Source organism: Pseudonaja textilis, chromosome 5, assembly GCF_049901715.1.
Source record: "Pseudonaja textilis isolate UNSWEBS1 chromosome 5, rPseTex1.2, whole genome shotgun sequence".
Lineage (NCBI taxonomy): Eukaryota > Metazoa > Chordata > Lepidosauria > Squamata > Elapidae > Pseudonaja > Pseudonaja textilis.
Window position 1 is genome coordinate 46,579,568 of NC_141994.1, and position 23,627 is coordinate 46,603,194.

At 39.0% G+C, this 23,627-nt stretch overlaps 2 protein-coding genes across 9 annotated transcripts in view; one reads left to right on the top strand and one right to left on the bottom strand.

The window, feature by feature from the left end:
- The window catches only part of MRTFA (myocardin related transcription factor A), a 77,600-nt gene extending 62,251 nt beyond the window's left edge, over positions 1 to 15,349 (top strand). For 5 of the 6 annotated variants that reach the window (XM_026696725.2, XM_087934758.1, XM_087934759.1 and 2 more), the window contains one exon: positions 1 to 2,952. In XM_026696725.2, coding sequence (XP_026552510.1) covers positions 1 to 500 — 500 coding nt within the window. In that variant the 3' untranslated portion in view covers positions 501 to 2,952. Of the gene's footprint in view, positions 2,953 to 13,979 lie in introns of those variants that run through there. The other variant, XM_087934756.1, reaches the window with a different exon arrangement.
- The window catches only part of SGSM3 (small G protein signaling modulator 3), a 26,455-nt gene continuing 5,738 nt past the window's right edge, over positions 2,911 to 23,627 (bottom strand). For 2 of the 3 annotated variants that reach the window (XM_026696735.2, XM_026696741.2), the window contains exons 3-22: positions 23,193 to 23,278; positions 21,733 to 21,799; positions 20,849 to 21,054; positions 20,662 to 20,769; positions 19,681 to 19,824; positions 18,557 to 18,752; positions 17,456 to 17,601; positions 15,704 to 15,928; positions 15,344 to 15,398; positions 14,394 to 14,521; positions 14,010 to 14,165; positions 13,070 to 13,124; positions 12,928 to 12,977; positions 11,937 to 12,089; positions 11,398 to 11,468; positions 10,493 to 10,541; positions 10,161 to 10,246; positions 8,754 to 8,876; positions 4,813 to 4,873; positions 2,911 to 4,590 (exon numbers count right to left, since the gene is read on the bottom strand). In XM_026696735.2, coding sequence (XP_026552520.1) covers positions 4,507 to 4,590; positions 4,813 to 4,873; positions 8,754 to 8,876; positions 10,161 to 10,246; positions 10,493 to 10,541; positions 11,398 to 11,468; positions 11,937 to 12,089; positions 12,928 to 12,977; positions 13,070 to 13,124; positions 14,010 to 14,165; positions 14,394 to 14,521; positions 15,344 to 15,398; positions 15,704 to 15,928; positions 17,456 to 17,601; positions 18,557 to 18,752; positions 19,681 to 19,824; positions 20,662 to 20,769; positions 20,849 to 21,054; positions 21,733 to 21,799; positions 23,193 to 23,278 — 2,249 coding nt within the window. In that variant the 3' untranslated portion in view covers positions 2,911 to 4,506. Of the gene's footprint in view, positions 4,591 to 4,812; positions 4,874 to 8,753; positions 8,877 to 10,160; positions 10,247 to 10,492; positions 10,542 to 11,397; positions 11,469 to 11,936; positions 12,090 to 12,927; positions 12,978 to 13,069; positions 13,125 to 14,009; positions 14,166 to 14,393; positions 14,522 to 15,343; positions 15,399 to 15,703; positions 15,929 to 17,455; positions 17,602 to 18,556; positions 18,753 to 19,680; positions 19,825 to 20,661; positions 20,770 to 20,848; positions 21,055 to 21,728; positions 21,800 to 23,192; positions 23,279 to 23,627 lie in introns of all 3 variants that reach the window. The other variant, XM_087934761.1, reaches the window with a different exon arrangement.

Genomic DNA, 23,627 nt, shown 5'->3' on the forward strand with positions numbered 1-23,627 from the left:
AGATTTCGGCTCAATTCAAAGAGCAGTCTTCCCCAACAAAGAAAGATCCCACTGTTACTCCAAGGTGCCCTTCTCCATCCAGCAATCATCATTCCTCAGATCTTTGTCTGCAGGGGCCTGTGAGTCACCCAAGCTCTGTTAATCCACCAGGCAGACTGGAAGACTTCTTAGAGAGTAGCACTGGTCTGTCTTTGTTGACAGCAGTCCCTGATGGAACTGAGCCCCTAATTGATCTTTACAGTGAGATGCTAAGCAGTTCAGCTATCCTGGACCATCCATCATCACCTATGGACACATCAGAATTGCACTTTGCCCCTGAGTCTGCTGGGGGATCAGGTTTGGACTTGGCAGAACCCAATTTGGACAGCATGGATTGGTTGGAGCTGTCAGGAGGGCCAGTGATGAGCCTTACACCCCTCAGTACTGCAACTCCTAGCCTCTTCTCCACAGATTTCCTTGATGGACATGATTTGCAGCTGCACTGGGATTCTTGCTTATAACTTTTTGACCAAGTAAACTCAAGGGAGTACAGGTGGGTGTAGGAGATGAGCAGGAATTTAAGTAAAAATTGCATCTAATGAATCTTGTTTCCTCTTCCCCCTCCCAATTTTGACCAGTTTTTGTAAAGCTAGAGCCAAGGGCAGTACCCATGATGTTTTCTGAATGAAAATTCAATCTCAGGAAAGCTTCCACTTTTTCCAGTGGTTTGTTGAAATGTGGCTCTTTCCTCAAACATTAAGCAATTGCATCAGAGTTGTATGAGTAACTGCAAATATTTCAACATAAGCAGCAGCTTGGTAGAAGTTGGAACAGTTCTAGGCAAAGGATCCAAAAAAAAAAAATCATTGGCAAACACAGTTCTGCTTGCTGGAGATGAATCTATCTACCAGTAGTTACAAAGCATTAAAACAATTGGAAAAAGTTAATTTGTCCACACTGTAAAGATTTTCACTTAGAATATGACTCATCTGGGAAAGGAAGTGGGAGATTAGGATGATTTCATACTGATGAAGTTTACAATCAGTTTGGAGAGTTACAATCTAGTTAAAAAAACTCTGGATAATGCTGTAGTATATGTGCTTTCCTGACTATTAAGAAAGCTAAATCCACATTATAACTTAGAGAACAATTCTTGCTCTTTAATGTTGTTCTGGATTGCCCCAATGTAAAATAAACAGAGGGACAATTGTTCTGTTTCTGGTATCTTACCAGGCAGGAATTGCCATGAATCAAGACAGTTGTACAAAGTACAGTATTTTCAGCTTTCTGCAATTCCTTTAGGAATTATTCTAATGGTTCCAGCTATGGAAAACAGTGCCGTTTTGAAGTTATGGGGTTCTGGACTGACTGGTTGGCAGTCTTAACATCTGCAGCATTTGAGCTGCAATGCCCTGCTCTTTCTAGAGAGAGTGTGCTATTCACAGATTTAGCTGTCCTCCCTGTTTTTGCACAGAAAATATAGCTTCCTCTATTGGCAATTGGTTTCGTAGGAAAGTAATCTCTGCATTACATCGCTGCGTTTAAAGCGGTTGTGGTTGTACCTCTCCTTGGATAGCTTGGCTGATGTCAACACTTTACACATTACAATCAATAAGAACTTCAAGGAACATACACATCAACTTTCTTCCAAAAAGGAGATCATTTGGTATGGAGATGCATGTGCTATTCCACAGAGGAAACTTACGCAGCCATAACTCCTGCTTACTGTGAAATGTGGTTGTAAATCCCAGTCTTTCCTCTTGAAACTTGGCTTTATTTTTTACCTTGTACATATCTCTATAAAACTGTTCTAGAAAGCTAATGAAATTAATCCACTCATTATAAGGCGATGCTTCCCTTTAGCTTCTCCTTTTTGTAAAACTGGGGTTGGAACACGTACCTGGCCCTTGGATTACCAGTTTAACTTTTTTGCATATGCCATTAAATATTAGTAGTCAATCTCCCTTTCCGTAGAGAAGAACTCATGGATCTGTTGGCATAAACTTCTTCCCCACTAAGAGAGACTTCTCTAGTTTCATGGAATTCCAAAAACTCATTTACTTCCGATTCTCTTAGCATTTTATAGAGTTTATATCATCCTAATACCCCTTTCACGATGAAGAGCCTCATCTTGAAAAGTCAGTTGCAGTTATGTGATTAGCCAGAGTCCTTCCTAGTGAAACTGATTTCTGTAAAAACCATTCTGAGCAGAAATCCATCGTTAGCATTACTGAATGTATTCATCTTTTATATTTTGCAGGACATGCAACCAATCATGTAGCATAATGGCTAGTTTGCAAAGATAGTTTTTGGATAATAAAACTTGTATAACCTACATTAGGACCATATTAGTGGGAGGGAGCAGTTAGATCAGTATGATCATTTTGCATCTACCCTCAGTCTGAGAACAGTAACAAGCTATCAAACAAGAGGACTTTATCTCAAAAGGTGCGATGAGAGCAACTGTCTTGTCTCCGAAAGAAGAAACTGTTCACCATAAGCAAATTATAAAGACAAAATGAAAAGCTCTGACAGAACACTAATACTTAAAAGGCTTTTGAGATATTACTTGTCATGGAAGGGGGGATTGGGATTTACATTGGGGTCCATTTTTCTCCAGTGTATAAAGTAGTATGTCTCATTTATCTTCTCTAAAGTCTCCTTTTACCCCATACAGTAAATAAGAATCTGCCTCTGGCCTGAACATATGCATTTTTCTGCTGATAATCATAGTTGTATAACATGTATTAGATCAGCATGCACATTTTCTTCCTGTACCCATCAACAAAAGTAATTAGCAACACAGGGAGGAGTCTTAAGTAGGGCTTATGGATTTGACATAGAATGAACATGCAACTGGAAAAGAATATGTAATGAGAAATTGGGAAAGGGTAAAGAATGGATAAATCAAATTATTTTTTCATTTACAGATATTTGAAAAATCCATTTTATTAAAAAAATTGTGTTCTAGCATTTTTGTACATCTTATCTTTGGTCATGGCATTATCAATAACATGTATTTGCCATGGTGAAAATACAGACAAAGGCATTTAGCACATGAATAACACAGAACTACTTCACGGTATTGCTATTGACACAAAATTTAAGTGGCAAGTATTTCTCCATTACCAGCATTAATTATACCTGTGTTTTATCTTACTTTTCAATGTTTTGCCTCTGTTCCCATAAGTAGGAAGAGAAAAGGTGGGAAAAGCTGTGATTGGAAGAGTACTATTTATGGAATTAGAAACACTGCATCTCGATATATAATTCAGCCCATACAGTGTCTAGAGATATCGGTACAAAGGTGTCAGATCCACTCAATAAGACTAATACTCTGTAGTTCATATGAAGAACAAGAACAATAGGCTAATATATATAAAAGGTCACTCCCATTTAGCCTGTCTTAGACAGTTACAAGATGAGCCATTAATTTATAAGCCAAAAATGAAACAATCTTGATTAATCTTCATTTAATAGTTTGATTGTGCTCTCCACTAGTGCTTTCATTTCTTGTATTTGGACTAATACAGATACCACGAAGCAAAGAGTTTACTTCTGCCCTGCATTCCCTCCCTGCTCACACCCTCAGATAGAAGCCGCAGTTATCCCCTGAGCCAGCTCAAAGCCTGAATCCATTTCCCATTCTAGAGATATGTCAAAATATACATAAAATTCTGAATATAATATAGCTCTCTTGTAATAATTAAAAAAATTGATCTAGGTAAAATAATTAAGCCTGGGTCACAGCTGAACGGAGTGAAAAGGACAGACTGCTATTGCAATTGCTTTTTATAATACCCATGGCAGCCTCAGTCACCGGACAGTCTTTTTAGGCACTTTATGGCAGTACCAAAGCCACTTGTGCATCTTAGCACCAAGAAAAAAATATCAGTTCCACCCCATCAGACTCTTAGTAAAGTGAGCTTGCATTCTCTGCATTGCAAAATAAAGCCTTTCCCACAAAGGAGGCAAATTTCCACAGAACTTTCCCGCCATCCCTCTGCTTTCCTGGACACAAGAAATGTTAACAGATAGATGGTTACCGTAGGGGGATCCTTCACTTTCTAGTTATGACATTCTTTTTAAATACACTTATGAGTCAGTAAAAGTGCTTGTTTTCCACAAGTACAGGGCCCAAGTGATATAAAGTCATATTCCTTTGTAGCCATAAGTTATCATGAAGAAAAGTAACACTACTGTACAACCTGGGTCACTTGAAATGCTCCTCTTATTTGCTATCGAATAGGAAATCTGTGGCCCTTTAGAGGGCGAACCAACCAACACCATTAGGTAGGCCGCTTCGATTGAAGTTGGCATTATGTAGGAACACCAGGGTCCTCAATCCTGTTCTATAGCAAATTGCCGCCAAATGTTAACAGTAATTAGCAGAAGTTTACTGGAGGGAGGGAGGTTACAGAAAGATAGATAATACACAAAGGGCCAGCAGACTGCCTGGGAGAAGAGAGGATATACGCCAAACATTCATTTGCCATTCAAGAAGTCCAAACACGGACACATAAGGAATCACCCATCTATGTCCCAGCTGAAGAGATGATGTTTCACAAGCATGTCCTGAACACCTTCTTTCAGTGGTTTCTTCTCTTTCTCCTACAGAAAGCAAGCAGAGATTATGAACAGTGTACAATCTTAGCAATTCTCATTAATGTAGGATTCGGGGCCTTCTGACGGTTGGTCCCTAAGAGAGAATGGGTTTGAGGGCTAGGCCAGGAAGAGCCAGTCACGTGCGCCTCCCACTCCTATACAAGGATAGAAAGAAATTTCTGATTTGGGCTAAGAAATCCAGGTACAGTTGCAAGGTCACATACTCACCTCTCTTTTGGTTGGGAGTTCCCAGTCCTGGGAAAGGCTGAATGCAAATTTACTGAGGACCCTGTGACAGAATTAAACCCAGCAGTTAGGATTTAAGATTCATCTATAGATAATATAAACAATAAAATTAGGTAATAGTTAAAAGCCCCAACCTCAAATACACTGCTCAAAAAAATAAAGGGAACACAAAAATAAGACATCCTAGATCTGAATGAATGAAATATTCTTATTAAAGACTTTGTTCATTACATAGTTGAATGTGCTGACAACAAAATCACACAAAAATTATCAATGGAAATCAAATTTAGCAACCCATGGAGGTCTGGATTTGGAGTTACACTCAAAATTAAAGTGGAAAAAAACACTAATCCAACTTTGATGTAATGTCCTTAAAACAAGTCAAAATGAGGCTCAGTAGTGTGTGTGGCCTCCACGTGCCTGTATGACCTCCCTACAACGCCTGGGCATGCTCCTGATGAGGTGGTGGGTGGTCTCCTGAGGGATCTCCTCCCACACCTGGACTAAAGCATCCCCCAACTCCTGGACAGTCTGTGGTGCAACATGGTGTTGGTGGATGGAGTGAGACATGATGTCCCAGATGTGCTCAATTGGATTCTGGCCTGGGGAACGGGTGGGCCAGTCCATAGCATCAATGCCTTCATCTTGCAGGAACTGCTGACACACTCCAGCCACATGAGGTCTAGCATTGTCTTGCATTAGAAGGAACCCAGGGCCAACTGCACCAGCATATGGTCTCACAAGGGGTCTGAGGATCTCATCTCAGTACCTAATGGCAGGCTACCTCTGGCGAGCACATGGAGGGCTGTGCGGCCCCCTAAAGAAATGCCACCCCACACCATTACTGACCCACTGCCAAACCGGTCATGCTGGAGGATGTTGCAGGCAGCAGAACGTTCTCCACGGCATCTGTAGACCCTGTCACGTCTGTCACATGTGCTCAGTGTGAACCTGCTTTCATCTGAAGAGCATGGTACCAGTGGCGAATTTGCCAATCTTGGTGTTCTCTGGCAAATGCCAAACGTCCTGCACGGTGTTGGGCTGTAAGCACAACCCCCGCCTATGGACGTCGGGCCCATACCACCCTCATGGAGTCTGTTTCTGACCGTTTGAGCAGCCACATGCACATTTGTGGCCTGCCGGAAGTCATTTTGCAGGGCTCTGGCAGTGCTCCTCCTGTCCCTCCTTGCACAAAGGCGGAGGTAGCGGTCCTGATGCTGGGTTGTTGCACTCCTATGGCCTCCTCCATGTCTCCTGATGTACTGGCCTCTCTCCTGGTAGTGCCTCCATGCTCTGGACACTATGCTGACAGACACAGCAAACCTTCTTGCCATGTGCCATCCTGGATGAGCTGCACTACCTGAGCCACTTGTGTGGGTTGCAGACTCCGTCTTATGCTAACACTAGAGTGACAGCACCGCCAGCATTCAAAAGTGACCAAACCATCAGCCAGAAAGCATAGGAACTGAGAAGTGGTCTGTGGTCACCACCTGCAAAACCACTCCTTTCTTGGGGATGTCTTGCTACCTGCCTCTGCTTTCCACCTGTTGTCTATTCCATTTGCAAAACAGCATATGAAACTGATTGTCAATCAGTGTTGCTACCTAAGTGGTCAGTTTGATTTCACAGAAGTGTGATTGACTTGGAGTTACATTGTGTTGTTTAAGTGTTCCCTTTATTTTTTTGAGCAGTGTAGTTCTGCTACAAATTTCAGACTGCATAGCAATACAATACAGGAATTGTTATATAATGAGAAACTTAAATTCCATTTGTGTTAATGTGACCTACTGGCCTGCAAATCAGCTAACACAATTTTCCATACTGCTATGTTGTGCAAACCAAGCCAGTATGATTAATTTATGGTTGTTAAACAATTGGTTGGTCTGTTGCAAACAACAAATATCTACAGAAAATCCAGGTCTAGGTTAAAAACTGTCCATATCTTATGCACAAATATAACCAACTATTATGCAGGGAAGAAATACCTGATTTATGCAAAAGAAAATATATTTGTGTCAGAAAATATGTGTTTTATTAAATCAGGACAATCAAAGATAACAACAGCAATAGCACTTAGACTTATATACCACTCCATAGTGCTTTACAGCCCTCTAAGTGGTTTTGAGAGTCAGCATATTGCCACCAAAAACCTGGGTCTCAGAAGGATGGAAGGTTGAGTCAACCTTGAGCTGGTCAGGATCAAACTCCTGGCAGTGGGGAGAGTTAGCCTGCAGTACTGCATTCTAACCACTGCACCACCATGGATCAAGACTGAACAAAAAAGCCCAGTTCACAATAAGCTGCTGCTCTGGAAATATTCATATGAATGGCTTTAGTTGTGAAAAGAACAAACTGGAACACAAAGCATATAAAATACCATAAAACATGAAAACGTTAAAACAAAAAACACAGGTTAAAAATTTAGATAAAGTTCAGTTAATGACAATGGAAAGGAAGGCAGCAAAATGCACATGGGGAGGAGTGAGGTCTGACCAATCCATTTACCACTTCCAAAATGCCATTTCCCCCACTGGGACCCCAGGCCACCTGGCAGAGCCCTTTCAGAAGGTTAGATCTTACTTGGGGGGTGGGGGGTGGGGAGATGTTTCAGAGGGTGGGCGCCATAGCAGAAAAAACTCTTCTGAATCCTATCAGCCAAAATTCCTTGACCGACAGGCACTACAGCAGGCTTCCCCTGCTGGTATGGATGGGGCCGGCTTATCCCGTTGGGATGAGCCAGTCCCTCAGATAACCTGGACCCCAGCTACGGAGGGAGTTATGGGTAATAACCAACACCTTGAATTGAGTTGATGGATGCACCTCACCCATCTCTCTCTCTCTTGTCAGAAATCACTGACAATTGCAACTAATGTTTCTTCTCTCCCACAACTTGGCCTGAATCCTGACTTGAAGGGGTTCGGACTATCCGTTTCACCCACGACCCTTTGAAGCTATCATGCAACCACATTCTCTACCATCTCCCTTAAAAAGAGAAATTGTCTAGATAGGATCAAGAGATCTTTTTTTTTTGAGGAGAAGGCAAACCAGGGCCTCCTTGAAAGGTCCCGGAAGCATCCCCTTCGGCAGTGAGGAATCTATCTCCGCTTGAAACCACCTGCCTGTCACCATCCCGGACGCTTTCACCAGCCATCAGGAATAAGGAGCTAATTGACAGGTGTTTGCACTAGCAGCATTGAGGACCCTGCCCACTTCATCAGGTCCAGCAAGATGGAACTGTTTCCAGATAACAGGGCAAGACCTTTACCCAGACATCTCTAATAGGCCTTCAAGTGTTCTACAAATTCCTCTGCATGGCCCTGAAGATGACCACACAAGCCCTCCTGTCCCAGGAAGGGCTGGGTGATCCTGAATGGGGTTGTTGGGTGACACTCTACAGACGCAATAAGAACAGAGAAATAAAGGTGTTTTGCCACTCTTACTGCCGCAAGGTAGGCTTTAATAGCAACAATAAGTCATATCCAATCGGATTCTTCTCACATTTTCCCCCAGAAACACTCTAGGTGTCTCTTAGCCCTTTTTGAAACATGGGGAGTGTTAGGAGTGAAGGGTCAAGAGAGGCAGCACAGGCATAATCCAGCCCAAAGCCTCAGGTGCCCTTTGGTTGCAGAATGCAACCAGAGTTTCAGCAGGACTGTGCAGCAAGGCCTTCCGGATATCCTCTGGTTCCCAGTCAGGTCATCAGTCACTGGGACTGTATTGTCCAAATGGGTCTGGCTTCCCTACCGAGTGGGGTAGCATAAGAGAATCTCAAGGATGCTGGAGTGTGAGATATTTAAACAACATACTTACCTCCATGGCATCAAATTGGCATGAATTTATTTAAATAAGAGTATAGTTTCCAGAAAACACAATCTGGCAGTACAGTAATATGGGAGGTGTGTGTGTGGGGGGAAGCCTCTTACCTGAGCTCACACTTGATTTGTACCCAGCCAGGACTGCGCAGAAATGACCAGGGATGGAACCATTTCTCCACTGTCTGCAGACTTGAACAAAGTACCTCAAGCCACAGGTGCAGCACCTGCTCACTGAAAAAATCAAGTTATAAATCAAGTTACAAGCCCACGATGCATTCTCTCATATTAGGCAATCCAGGATAAATAACAAGTGAGAAAAGAAATCTTGTTCCTCTAATTAGTTTATTTATTTTTGCTACTCTATGCAACTTAAAATAACAGACCTGAAATGACTAAAACCAAGTGCCAGATTTTTAGATCAACCACGCATAGAACTTCAGTGTTATGGAATAGATGGAATCTGTTTTAACTCACTCCACCCACTACAGCCTACCGCTAGAATTCGGGAATTCTAAACTGAAGAATTTATTCTGAATAACATCCTTGACCATGAAAACAGACTGACGTGAATCTCTTCCACTGTCAAGTTACATATTAATTACTTTTGACGCAAAACCCAGATATCCTGCAGTCCTCTTCCCCATGAGAAGGTGCTTTGGCACATGGTATCCATGAAGTCTTAGATTCCCCTGGCTCTACTTGAAATGGAAATCTTGAAATCTTCCAGTATACAGAGATCTTGGGAATATCCATCACAAGGCCAGCTATGAGATTCAAGAGTCTAGGAAGGAGCTAAGTTGGGAGTTGGGAGGAGATCACAGAAACTCTCAGCCTGTCACTGGTACCCATTGTTTTGTAAAGAACTTCAAACCTGGCCATGTGGAACAGGGCATCTAGCTATTAAAAGAGCATACCAATAGCACCCTCCTTCTCTGTCTTGAAGTTATGACTGTATGCCATACAAATCCAGCAAGACAGTTTTCAGAGGTAAGTAACCCAACTCCCCAACCTCACCTAGCCACGTCTTGATGATAGATTATGAGTCTGCTTTATCATCCCCTCTATTAATGGAGGAGCAGGCCAAACAGAAGAGCATTCTACAGAAGCAGCCTGAGTTCATTTGGCGTTCTTAAAGACATAAACTACTGTAAACTACATAAATTACTATAGAGGGCAGAAATAATTACTTTGAAAGATAGCAGAAGGAGGAGTTGCTACCAAGGTAATGGTCAGATTAGAGTAGCCTATATCTGGGACAAGAATGTGACATGACGAAAATGGCAAGGCAAGTCCCTCCTTGGTTCAGGCAAGTCCCTCCTTGGTTCACACACTCCCTTAGAAGCACATTCAGACCTGCAAGACTATCTTAATATAGCTTTATAATAAAAGTGGCACTAATCTACATGATGACATTGGTTTACTAGTCTGATCTGTCTTGAAGGGCTGACAATTATACACTGAACTGCTATTCCATGGCTTTTTCAATAAACCTTGAAACGGAATTGTATGACTCACTTCAATCCAATACAGATGAGAGACCGAAGCTTTACATCCATCTGAGCATGTGCAGCATCATGTGACATATTCACAGACTGTACTGCCTTCCAGAAAAAGAAAAAGAAGACATGTGGAATTCCTCCCTTTGATAACAAAAAATATCAAAACTTCACATTCTCAATTTTGGGCCTCTGGAGGCAACGGGGATGATTAAATTTTAAAATGATATCCACTGACATTGACAATACCAGTGGTTTTTCAGTCTAATAGGAAAATAGATTTTTGACACTCATATAAGCCTATTTAGGATTTTCTCTGTGTCTATTTTAGGGCTCAAACTGTACACTCACTCGGTAAAGAAGTTCTTCTGGAGTAAGCACTTTTCCATCTTCATCTAACCTAAAACAGTAAAGTAATTTGCTTTATGTATTTGTTATGCCAAAGCAATAGGCCTAGTGCCATTTCTAACCAATAGTATTTTTTTCTTAAATAAAGTTTCAATAGTCCTTGCAATTTCCATCATACATGACTCTGCTTCAGACACTTATAGAAGTTGTCTACTTTGATGTGGGCAGGAGATAAAATAGAGGATTAAAAAGGAACCATTTTGTTCCACAAAAAAACCTGAAACCCATAACTAGGACCATGATGATCTTTTACATTTTCAAAAATAACATATTTAGATGTCCAATGCTGAAGTCTGCTCCCAGATAAAGATGATTTTCTACAATCTAAAAAGGGATTTTATAAAGACAGTCACATTCACTGGCAATTTATAGGCAAAGTCCAACACCTTAAAATAGCATTAACAAAATGCAAGAAGTTTAAAAAGCCAGAATTTTGTAATGCAATTTAAAAAAAAATCTTAGGTATGTTTGGGTTTAAAAGACAAGATGGTAGTGGTTTTACTGAATTAAATTTTTATTTAGTGATACATCTAAAATTACTTTCTGGCTTTGCTAATATAAGAACTACTGTTCTTTTAATTCTGCTTCTGAGTTTAGCTTACAGCAGATGACAGAACAGGGTTATACAGTCTTTATGTTTTCAAAGACAGTGATGGCAGTGGAGATACCATTTTCTTTTTCCTGAAACTTGGTTGTATTGCCCAAAAATAGATAATCAAGAGAATTGTCTGTTTAAGGAATTTATGCTGCAATGTTCTGTTCCACAATTTATTAGGCCAGAGTCTTATGAAAATATTACAAGAAAAACCTGGATAAATATAGAACATTTCAGTGAGGAGAAACTTTACCTGTAGGTTTTGCAGAGAACAAGACGAGAATACACAGAGTCAAAATCTCGCTCTACCTCACGCCCAGCAGCCTAGAGATGAGAACCCCCCCACACGTTAAGTTTATTTTAAATCTTGTTGGTTTTATTTCTCTCACAGGTGGCTAATAATTTAATCTATATTCCACCCCACCAAATTAGCTACAAGTGGTCCCCAAGTTTATTCAAATGCCTCCTTGCAGTCCAGTTATGCAAAGTTGATGTACTTGAGTACACAACACTCTCTTTTGTACTTGCCAGCTTACAGGAAGACATTGATTAATTACCACAATTGGGAAAGACAACTTGGTTTGTTAAGCAAAACAGCTGCTAAATAAAACCACAACTGTGCTTATGACCTTACTTCAACTTTCCTTTTCTTTACAAACCTGCGGTCATAAATGGTTGCAATGTTATTTTCCCTCAACATTGCACTTGCAAACGGTCATTGTATGAGGAGGTCACTAAGCAAGGACTAGCAGTATTTTCAAAGATCCTGCCAATAGTAATTGCTCTCCTTACCTCTTCAATGAAGAGCCAGGGGTGACAAGCACCACCCAGCAGAGACGGTCTCTTCAGTCCCTGTTCAAATATAGCCTTGAGGGCCGGGCAGAGGGTCCCTCGAACCAAGTCCGTGATAGCTTCTGTAACTGAATCGTCTCCAGCAACAGAGTACTGAAAGAAATGAGATTTTAGTCGCTGAATCATCTGGAGGGAGCTCAGCCAAGAAAGTGATATTCATGATAAAGATTTGTTTAGTTCTCATTTGAGGAAAATAATGAAGCTCAAATTAACGTTCTTGGGATACATTATATGATGACCTCGCTCTCTGAAAAAGCCTCCAATGCTTGGAAAGTTGGAAGGAAAGAGAAAAAGACAAGCAGTGATGACTGCTTCATTGGAAAATCTGAGATTCCAGGTTAGGACTAGATTGCCACAAAGAAAATCTATATGGTCACTTGGGAGTCGAAAACAACTTCACGGCAAATAATCAATCAATCTGCCTTTTCTGTTCTGATGATTTGTGGATGGATTCCCATGCATGAAGTTTAGGCATGACGATGCAGTGAAATCAAATGTACTGTCAGCAAGTTCTATCACCTGGCTAAGCTTGCCTTCAGATGTTCAGGGTGCTCCATTAATGGAGGCTTTTAAGAGGAGACTGGACAGCCGCTTGCCTGGAATGCTACACTATACCACTGGCACAGGGTGTCCTCTTTGAGCATTGGGTTGGACTAGAAGACCTTCAAGGCCCCTTCCAACTATGTTATTCGGTTAAGAGGATGGGTGAAGCTACTACAGTATTTCTAAATAATTTCCTACTATTTGCCTTTTCACTTGCTTTTCTTAAAATATTTCTTACAACTTTTGAATTAGCTCTTATAGTATTTTTAATTAATTCCCTGGTTTTCTTACATTTTGAATACCTTTGATTTGCATTTGGACCAAAATATAATAGAATGTGTTGACCCTAGAGATTGACCAAGATTCAGCCATAAGATATGTAGATTACCTCTTTGCTTCGTTCATCCAGGATCTCTACAAATTTTGCAGGAAACCAACCTATTTTTTTAAAAAGAGGTAAAAATATAAAACTTCAGCCAGTTAACCTGTAAATTAAAAAAAAAAACTTGGGAAGTCCCATTTTCACTCACCTCTCAAGCCATTCAGCTCACCCACCCAACAGTGTTCATCTTTCTGGGATATAATCTACAGAAATGGAAAGGAAAAATAATAATTACACAGAGAAAAAGAGAGAAAAAGTGGCAAATAAGAACAGGAAATGAAAGGTGAAGGGAATTCAAGTGTATCTGTCATGATTTGGGCACAACTTTGCTGTTTAATTGTAAAAGACCATAAAGAAGAGAATAACTGATTTATATTCAGTCACCCATTTCTCTTTAAATTCTCCATGGTACTCTAGAACAAAGAGTTTCAGGAAAAATGAAAATGGCAGATTCTGAGATTCATGTCTGTGTGTCTATGGATTCCTAATTTGTTTAAACTGGGAAGCTGGATCATTCTAGACCAAGGCAAGTCCAAAAATGCTAGAGAATTTCTAGAAGCTGTCACTCTGACAAATTAGTCATCAATAGACACATAAACATAATCACATATTGTGGAAAAGAGACAAGCCAACAAAAGATCAAAATACTTCCCCACCAGCAATCAACACCCAGATGAGTATAGATTAACTCCAAGATTAATATCAGACCAACAATCAAGAAGTAAACAATAGCCAATCAAGGAACTGCCAAACAAGCGAATAGTAAACCAAAGAACCTGTGAGACCACCCCCACCAACACTGCCAGGGCAAACTACTAGAATATAAATTGAGAGCAAACCCGATACCTAGTTTGGGTAATGAAATTTCTGCAAGAAAATAACCAAGCTCAGAGAGTTACCAAGGACCTCCCCATTTATGTAAATATGTAATTATGATTTTGGTTTTTTTTTCAGTTATTGTTTTGTCTAGAACAAATAAAAACAAATTCAGTATATCTGTTGTTCCCTAATCATACAATATTATAGTAATATTTCCTCTCAATTTCCCTCTGTCTAAGGTCTTATTATGTTGGTCCTGCCCATCATACCGTGATGATATCATTCTTGCGGAAGCCTAGTTCATCATCATCATGACGTTCAAAATCCAACAGTGCCTTGGCACGTCGCCGCTGGTTACGGGAACACGCAACATAGCTTTCATGGTCTCGCTGGTGGCTTTCCATGGTATAATCTGGAGTCAAGTCCTGGAAAGCAGGGTGGACAGCAGTAAGCTATATTCTTCTCTAATACTATACAAATCTATTTGTATTGATGTGCTATCAAGTTGTCGTCATCTCTTAGTGATCACATAGGATCAATTTTCTCCATGACTATCATACAAACCCATGCCTCCCCTTAAATTGGAAACTTAAATGTATCTATGCTATCAACAGAATATATAGGTGTGTCTATGAGGATAACTCCACACTCACTATGCTGCAACTCTTGGGATCCACACACTGGAAATGCTGAGCCACTTGTAGGATGGCCTCACGCAAGTCTTCAACTAGCTCTGTTTGCTTAATATTTTTGGCTTTCAGTGCTTCCACATCATCTTCTCCTAGAAGTAAGAAACAATTTATCTGAAGCTGCAAACTTGGTTTACTACAGGTACTAACAAAATTTCAAATGTACATCATTTCATTTACTGTAAATCAGAAACAACTGCTAGGTTGTACAGTCAGTAGTATTAGACCGACTCATGTTTTTATATGAGTTAAATATATATATAGCTTGCCCAAAATTCTACAATCTCAAGGTGAATTACCATCCATACAATATGTATGATAAAACAATAAAGTGAGACAAAAATAAGCAAACTTTTAGATTAACTGAACAAGTCATAGCCACAATACAATAACAGAGGCACATATTTTTATAAGGGAAATTATGGCATGACCTGACTGCTGCAGTTGTTAGATGTCAAATACAGGTATAAAAACTTCATTTTTATCTTGCACTGAAAAGGAAACAATTCTGATAACTATCTGTAATTCCAAAGTTGAGATACCACAACAGAAAAGAGTTCATTCCTTGTAGATGATATCTTCAATTCTGGGATGCTGAAACCTTTTTGGCTGGGGTCCTGAAAAGAGATCTACCTGCAGAGCTTTGTATTTGAGAAGGTACCCATTGGGGGAGGTGTTTCTTCAAGTATCAAGGTCCTAACCATTTAGGAGCTCAAATGTATTATTCTCATGTTCTGCATTAGCTGCAACTTCTGAGCTGCCTTTAAGGATGGACTCACTGAGAAGCAGTATTCTGCTTAACCTAGCTAAAAGCAAATACATGGTTTGGCAAAAAATGTACAAAGACACTAGCAACTTCCAACTGTGGTATTCTTTCCAGGGAATTAAATATTTTATTATGTAATTTTTATTACCAAAAAGGAGTGATGTGATTCCAGACTTCCTACGCTGTGTTCTGCGTCGCACAATCTGAGTGAAATGGAAAAGCAATGCATAAAAAGGGAGAAAAGTAATTAAAAATCTTTACTGAGCAATTGCACTTTGTTTAGAATTGTAAGGTATATTTTGAAAATTATGTTCAAGAAATGGATATGGAAGAGGAAATGCAAATGACAAAAGAGATACAGAGTTGAAATAGGGGTAGCACATTTGAGGAGCCTGGCAGCATTTCTTCACAGAGCATATAAAGCCCACCTTCATTACTATCAAAGACAATGGAAGTGAAGGTCAAGGATATTTTGAACTTATGTAGCATGTAAGGTTTAAAAACATACCTTTGATAAGTTTACAGCAGCTCCAGGGCTGAGCAGCTGCCCTTGGTCTGCAATGAGGTAAGCGAGGTGCTTGCAACGCTGAGTTTCTACTACTATATCTGTCAGTGAGCCAGCCACACGTACGGCTTCCTGTAGGAGCACATCTGGATCTTCAATCTGAGATGGGATATCCGAGAGGGTGTTGAAGATAGATGCAGAGTTCTCAGACTGGGTGAGTTCATCTTCCTGTGTTAACATGGACAAGTTATTCTGTAGGATACAGGTAAATCATCCTGTAGAATATTTTTGCTTCCATTTGCTGTACTTAATCCTAATCCAGTGGGGAATGGCTAGGTAGTTCAAAGCAAGATAAAATCAGTCACGGCTTCCCTTGCTCATTTCATATTGGCTAACCAATGATGCCTAGAGCAGATGCTTGATAAAGATATACTAGTCTGGGTGCCAAACATTCAAATCTTGGAAGCAGTTGTATTGCCTTATTAATGCTGTTACTTGCAGGAATTTGGGAACTACTTCTCACAAACTCAGGCTAAGCTTATCTTCATGAACAAATAGACGATTGTTTTAAGTAGATTTTAAGAGCTCTTATTTCCGGGAACTGATTTTAGATGACAGTTGATGGAAAGTAATTTCTCACTAACACCCAGATTTTCTGTACAAGTGATATACAACAGCCACTCTGGACAAGTTACAGGTAGTCATTGATTTATTATCGCAATTGAGTCCAAAATTTCCATTGCTAAGCAAGGCAGTTGTTAAGTGAGTTTTGCCCCACTTTGCCACCTTTTTGCCAGAGTTGTTAAGTGAATCACAGAGTCATTAAATGAACCCAGCTTCCCTCACTGACTTTGATTGTCAGAAGCCAGCTGGGAAAGTTACAAATGGTGATCACATGACCCCAAGATAGTCAACTGTCATAAATAAATGTTAGTTACCAAGCACCTGAATTTAACCACATAACCATGGGGATAGCTCCAACATCCTAAGCCTGATAACTGGTTGCAAGTCACTTTTTCAGTGCTGATGTAACTTTGAATGGCCACATGGTTGTACAACAAATGGTTGTAATTCAAGAACTACCTCAAAAATGAAGTTTATACAGAACAAAATATAGGCTCTTTCTGTCTGCAGACTGGCTGCATCTAACTTGGAATAAGCCTTGTTGCAGTCAACAGATTATCATAAATGCCCCCAAAAGCAAAAGTAGTTGTACTGATCAAGAGAAGAAAAATTCAAAACCTAATTTTGGGTAATATCTTTACTAGAATAACTCAAGGTTACAAAATAACACATAAAAATGATCGGTTTCACTAATCCATTAATGTTGAATAGGCATCTGTCTACTTGTCTGCACCATCAATACATTCAAGATAAACCAAGATAACAACATACTTCTGTAATTCTGGTGTTAGAAATGTGCATTTACTGGTTTTTCTAGCTCTATCTAGAAATACACATATTTTAAATGTAAATAGTATTTAATGTCATTTATAAAATAGGCTAGTAGCATTATTACAGAAGGCTGAAAAGATAAATATTAAGGCGATGGAGATGTTGAGAATACAAAAATTACCTGAGTGTTAAGTGAGCAAAACATGATAACTTTTCATTCTTTTTATTCTTTCCTGAAGAATAAAAGATCCTCGGTATGGTAAGAAATCTTGAATTCTAGCCACCCCACATAGTATGCCCATTCCATCCATGAGCAAAAGAAAAAGTGGAAGTTAAGAAATTTTATAAAACGTTAGTTACCTTCAAACTGAGCATACCCAGTGTAACCTGAAAGAGAACAATGGAGCCTTGGTAGAAGAAATAGTCCCAGATACGCAGCAACAGCTTGATATGCACCACACTAGCAAATGATGTAAGAAACCAATGTAGGGTAATGAGGGAAAGCTCTGTGAATAGAAATAAACATATATCTGTTTATCTGTCAACTGCATGCTTGCTCTTTTCATTTCCAACATAAACAAGAGCATTAACATTACTGCTTTAAGCAACGTAGAAGAAAATACACTGTATTAGTCCAGGGGAGACCTAATGCAGCTGCCACAGAGAAGAGGGGGTCAAACTGAAGGCCAGAGAAGGAATATTGGATGGAAATTGAACAAGGAGAGATTCAACCTGGAAATAAGGAGAAATGTTCTGAAAGTGAGAGCAATCAACCAATGGAATAGCCTTCAGAAGTTGTGGGAGCTTCATCACTGGAAGCAGGGGTGGGATTCAACTGGTGTTACTACTAGTTCGGTGATTACGTTCCAGAGTTGGCCCCTCCCAACTCTGTTAACCTGTATCTATCTATACTATTGGCAGCAACTAAACACATTATTTTTTCATAGATGAATGTTCAAAATCAGAAACATTCTTGAATTCACAGACACATATTTACAGAAGCGAGTTGTATGGAAATAATTTCTAGTCTATAGTATTAGCACTGTTATCAATGTTCAGTAGGTTGTTATTCCCAGAACTGAACATTAAACTCTTAAATTGAACTGAAGGCTTCTTTAAAAATGGAATTACCTGTTTATAGGAAGAATGTAAAATAGCAAATGAACTCTATATACATGAGAAACAGTATTAGGAATTGATTTAAAACAAACCATGTATTTCTGCTTTGACTTATGGGTCTCCAAGATCTTGGGCAGAATCTTTCCAGATATGTTTTTAAAAATTGACAATGTGTCATGCTAAAGGTTGAATTGGATGATCTCCCATTAACAAATGATTATTCCTCCATTAAACTGCCACTGAGTTTATTAAAACTGCCCCACTTTAAACTCTCAAAATCTTGTTTACCAGCATGTATCCATCTCATCAAACTAAAAAAATTACCAGACAAAAGGTCCTTACCAATGTCATGTTCCTGAAGAAGTTTGTCCAGCTGTGGCAGGTACTGCACAATGAGATGACGCAGGACACGTTGATCAGTCTGGACTCCCATCAAGGTGGTACTGAAGTAGGAGGCTGGTACCATATCTTCAATGATAGCACACATCATCCAAAAGGCATCTTCCTCTTCTAAGAAGAGAAGCAAGGAAGCCACTACCTAGCATAAAGGAAGAGAAGATCTAATAGTAAGCATTAAGGCACTTGTTATCACAAAAAGGAATTCTTTCTGCTTAAAAGAATACCATTTAAGTGCAAGACAGTCTTATATGTTCAATGACAGAATAGAAAGGATGCATTTGAAAATTAGAATTCTAATAATTTTGCCTCCTGTATCTTGGAGGCTTGAACAGATTAGTTGTGATATTAGGTTGGGATTTCCAAACCTGGGATATGGAGGGAGAGGAAGAAGGAGAGATTTTTTTCTCATAAGTATGGTTCCACAACTCTGTGCCACAATCTCAACGTGATTAAGTTGGCAGGTGTCGCTAAATGGAAGCCCACATATTATCTAAATAGCAGGTTCAAAATCTAATTAAATATAGAATGCATTTAAGAAAAATTGGTTCAAAAATTGATTCTCTGTAATTTTTATATCCTGTACATAATCTATTTCAACTTTTCCCCTCAGGACACCACTGTAGAGCACTGCATGCCAAAAAACTAGACACAAAGACAGTTTTCCCCATGTCATCACTCTGTTAAACACTTAATTCCCACAGCACTGTCTCATTTCTCATCTTTTCTTATCTTTCCTATTATCTTCACCTATCGGTTCTTATGATTTATCAATTGTTGCTTGTAACTTATAATTAATGGTTATAGCTAGATTTATGATCTATGACCTATTATTTGCTGTTTATATGTCACTGTAAGCTTATGCACTGGAGACAAATTCCTTGTGTGTCCAATCACACTTGGCTAATAAAGAATTCTATTCCATTCTATCCTATCCTATTCTCTATTTTCTACAATTAGTTCAAGAGCTGTATTGAGAGTGAATTTGTTCCTCACTTTTCTGTTAACAGATCCTTACAAGAAAATGGCCATAAAGCAAATACATTTCATAACGAAAAAGAATATTTTACCATGCCAGTGCCTTGACAGTATCCAATTTCAGGATATAACCACGCCAAACCACGTAAAATTCTGCGTAACCTTGGTACTCCAATACTATTCATGTTGGAGAAACAGGCGTTGCTGGGCATAGTGCGGAGTAAATCCTTTTCAATCTGAGAAATATCAAAAATCAAAGATGAGCACTTAGTGACAGTTGAGCTTTTCTCTATAAAGGTAAAGTCAGGATTCCGGCAGTGGCCCTAATTAAATCATGACCTTAGAGCCAAGCTTCAAAAACTCCAGAGGATTTATTAGGGGCTAACATGTCAGTATGACCTGTGTGAAGCCAATTCTGATACATGTAATTTACTGTCACCCTTGAACCTGGTTTTCCCCCACCCCTCTGGGTGTATTATAATTCATATTCTCCAAGGAAACATGTCCATAGCCAAGAGTCATCAATCATGTTCTCCAATTAGAGATTTGCATGGCAGAAACTCCAGTGGCTTAGTTATAATCTTTACAGGATATTAATGGAATGCACTTTCCATTCCAAACTGCTGCACTGCTCTTTCAAACTTCTTCCCCCCCTCCTTCTGTTGGCAACTAAAAACGGGCATAGAAATGTTTTATGAGTTGACAGGTAAATCTGCTGGCAAATGCTTTCTATTCATTCCTGGAAAGATGATTGAGCCTACCTTTTAAAGCCTGAAATAGGTAACATTTTAAGTATTTTTAATGCTGAGGACTAAGAATTAGATAAAGATAAATATGGCAAGGTACTGGGAGGGGGAGTAGTTGAAGAAGTTTCTTTGATTTGTTTTTAATTGTATTTTTAATTGTATGCCTATTTAAACTATACTGGCAATTTTCAGCAATCATGGTCAGAAAAGCTCAAAGAACTACGCAAAGGAAGCTCGGGGATTGACATGGTTTAAGCCCTTGCTCTGTGTAAGAACAGAGTTGTTACTGATTTAATTTCCCAAAGCATTAACACTGAAAATACTGACCTGTTTAGCAGCAATCGTTTCATCATTGGAGCTGTTTTTTACAATTTCTCGGTAAGACATTTCTGAATTTCTCTTTTTCAGTAGAGCACCCGATAGTCTCATCCACAGCTGGGGAGAAATTGTGGAAAAAGAGTTAAATGTAGTCAGAGATTCTTACAGGCAAGCTTTCTTTCTTGAATAGTCTTACCTGGGGCCTCATACTGTGAGGAATGCCGGCCAAAACCAAGGAACGTAGCTTGTCTGAATGTGGAAGTGTGACTTCAATCTTATCCCACGTGAGGTCTCCCACATCATGATTGTGTGTGAACTCCAGATGGGCTTGCCATTTCAGTCTCTGCTGTGGCTCTTCAATCAGGGAGTTCCCCAAAAGTTTGCTGGGTGGCTCTGTACTATCTATAGTATATCCAAACCAGTGGGGGGGAGGGGAGAAATAACACCAGAAAAATAAACAAGTCTCTAAATATTTGGGTATTCAAAAAGATAATTGGAGCTTTAGTGTGGAGATAATTCCTAATTCACAATTGTAGGAATCAAGGATGTAGACATTCAAAAGCAAAAAACTGTGAGCTGTCTCTAATAAAGCCTACACACATCCATGAATTCAAATGAAAGAAGGAAAAGAAAATGTAGATACTGAATCAGATTAATTTGATCTCCCCCCCCACACAAAAAAATCATTTGTAGGAGAAATCCCAAATGTGCTTGAAGAAGTTGTATCTCCGATACTTTTTTTAGCTGTTACTTGCATGCATTTCAAACAAAATTCATGCATACATATGTATGCTCTCACAACTAACAAGATCCCAAATTCATAATTTTCATAGTTAAAAATGGCATTTTTCTTCTTACACTCAAAGTCATTTTATAGTCCTAAACAAGAAATGACATAAAACTTATTTATTTTATATCTATTTGTCTGACATATCCTTTTCATTGATATTCTTTCAAAATATTAAATAAAAAGAACAAAATTAAAAAATGAAATACTGTTAATGGGAATTAAAAATTTCTAAATGAGAAACTGAGAGGGATCTCATCACAAATCAAGCCTTTCTGAAATGAAGAACTTGCCTTCTTTGCCAACTCGGAAACCAAATTCATCATATCGAATCTCTGGCTGTTCAAGAGATTCTTCTTTCTGGAAAATAAAAGAACAGAAATGCTATTTATCACTTAATGCAATGGTCAAATGCAATATTTTTTACACATTGTTGATATCCAAAATGAACAATGACTGTTGTCAAATGTCTTCTCCAACCTGGTTTCCTCTTTCTTAATCATCAGCCAACATACCGTAAGAGTACAAAGGGTATTCCTCCACGTTCCATTGTTTTCTCTTAAGATGGATAAATCAAGAATTTGAAGGAAATTTCTATCACAATTGTTCTTCCACCTACCATCTTTCCCTTGCCCAAGTTCTATAGATATCAATTCTATGTTGCTGGTTTTTTTCCATGTGTGGTGTGTATACATCTTTACGGTTGTTTATCATAACCATTCTCCCATCCTAGCAATCATCATTTATTTGATTTATATACTATTTAATTCATCAAAGTACTGAGGCTGTAGTGTGAGCTATTACTACTGTTTTGTATTACAATCATCCCAATTTTATTAAGAGGGGGAAAAAATCTACTGTCGAATCATATTTAATTTAAAATAGATTAACTTCCTGACTTAATACAAATGGACTCATGACATCCTTTAGACCAGGGGTGTCAAAATCATGTGGTCACAGCGGTGTCATGTGATGTATTGGGACTTTTCCCCCTTCGCTTAACTGGGTGTGGCCAGTGCATGATGTATCCAGCCGACAGGCCAGGATTTGACAGCCCTGCTTTAGACATTCATATGCATAGCTATGTATAAGATAATTGGAATAGGTTATCATTGCCACTCACCCCACAAAGTATTTTTACAAGAATGTATGTACATTTTAAATATAAGGGAAGTCTGTATTTTACACTTTCTATGTACTCATATGTAAGACAATTAAGCAGTTACTGAACATTTACTTTTCTTTCTTAGCTTTAAGTAAGATGTATGCCATTTTTCCTCCATTATAATTTACTCGTTGTCTGTTTAGAAATATTTTTGTACAGATATGAGTTCATAGTAATATGACAATGCCAGTAATTAAATGTGCATGTGCTTTAAATGAGCCTAGTATTTAAGCACTTTCCTGATAGCTATAAACAAGGAATTTGTGTATGCAGGGCAGCTGCACTGAACCCTATATAGGATAGTGAACAGAATGGTGCTTCCTCTCTGCCAAGGGTAAAAAAACAGATGATAATGAGGAGAGTCAGGGTGAGCTTTGGCATTCAGCATAGAAAGGCAGAATGGTGTTGCACGAGCAAAAGAGTTCTTCATTTACTGCAAAAAGGTTAGTAACAGTGTGAATTGATTTGCAAGATTACTAAGCACTCTTATACCAGTCTTTTACTCCGTCATAATCATTACTTGATATAAATTATTCTTGCAAAAGAAAAATAAGGACAAAACAGATTTTCACTTTGCGATCCATGTACCTGAGCATATTTTGCCAAAATCTCTTGAGGCCATATGCTGGGTGTGAGAGCAGAGAAGGGTCCACCAGTGGAGGGAGTATAGCTTCCTATATGCAAAAAGAATAAGCATATTACAGAAATGACCATAAACATTATGTGAGGATAGCCAATATTAAAATAAAGATATTTCAATGCAGGTTCAGTTCCTGATGAGTACATGGACCTACCCATTTCTTCAAAGCTATATGGAAATAGTGGCTCACTGCCTTTTCTGGGATTTTTAAAAAATGTTCAACTAATGGTTTGTCCAACCTACAACTATAGAATTCTTCTTGCCTTTCTATCCAACTACTAACCAGACCTAATTCAGAAAATCTCCAATCTAGGCAAGATAAGCTAGATGTTACTGCCTGCTGTGTATTATAATTCTAAACCACATCCAATTATGCAACTAAT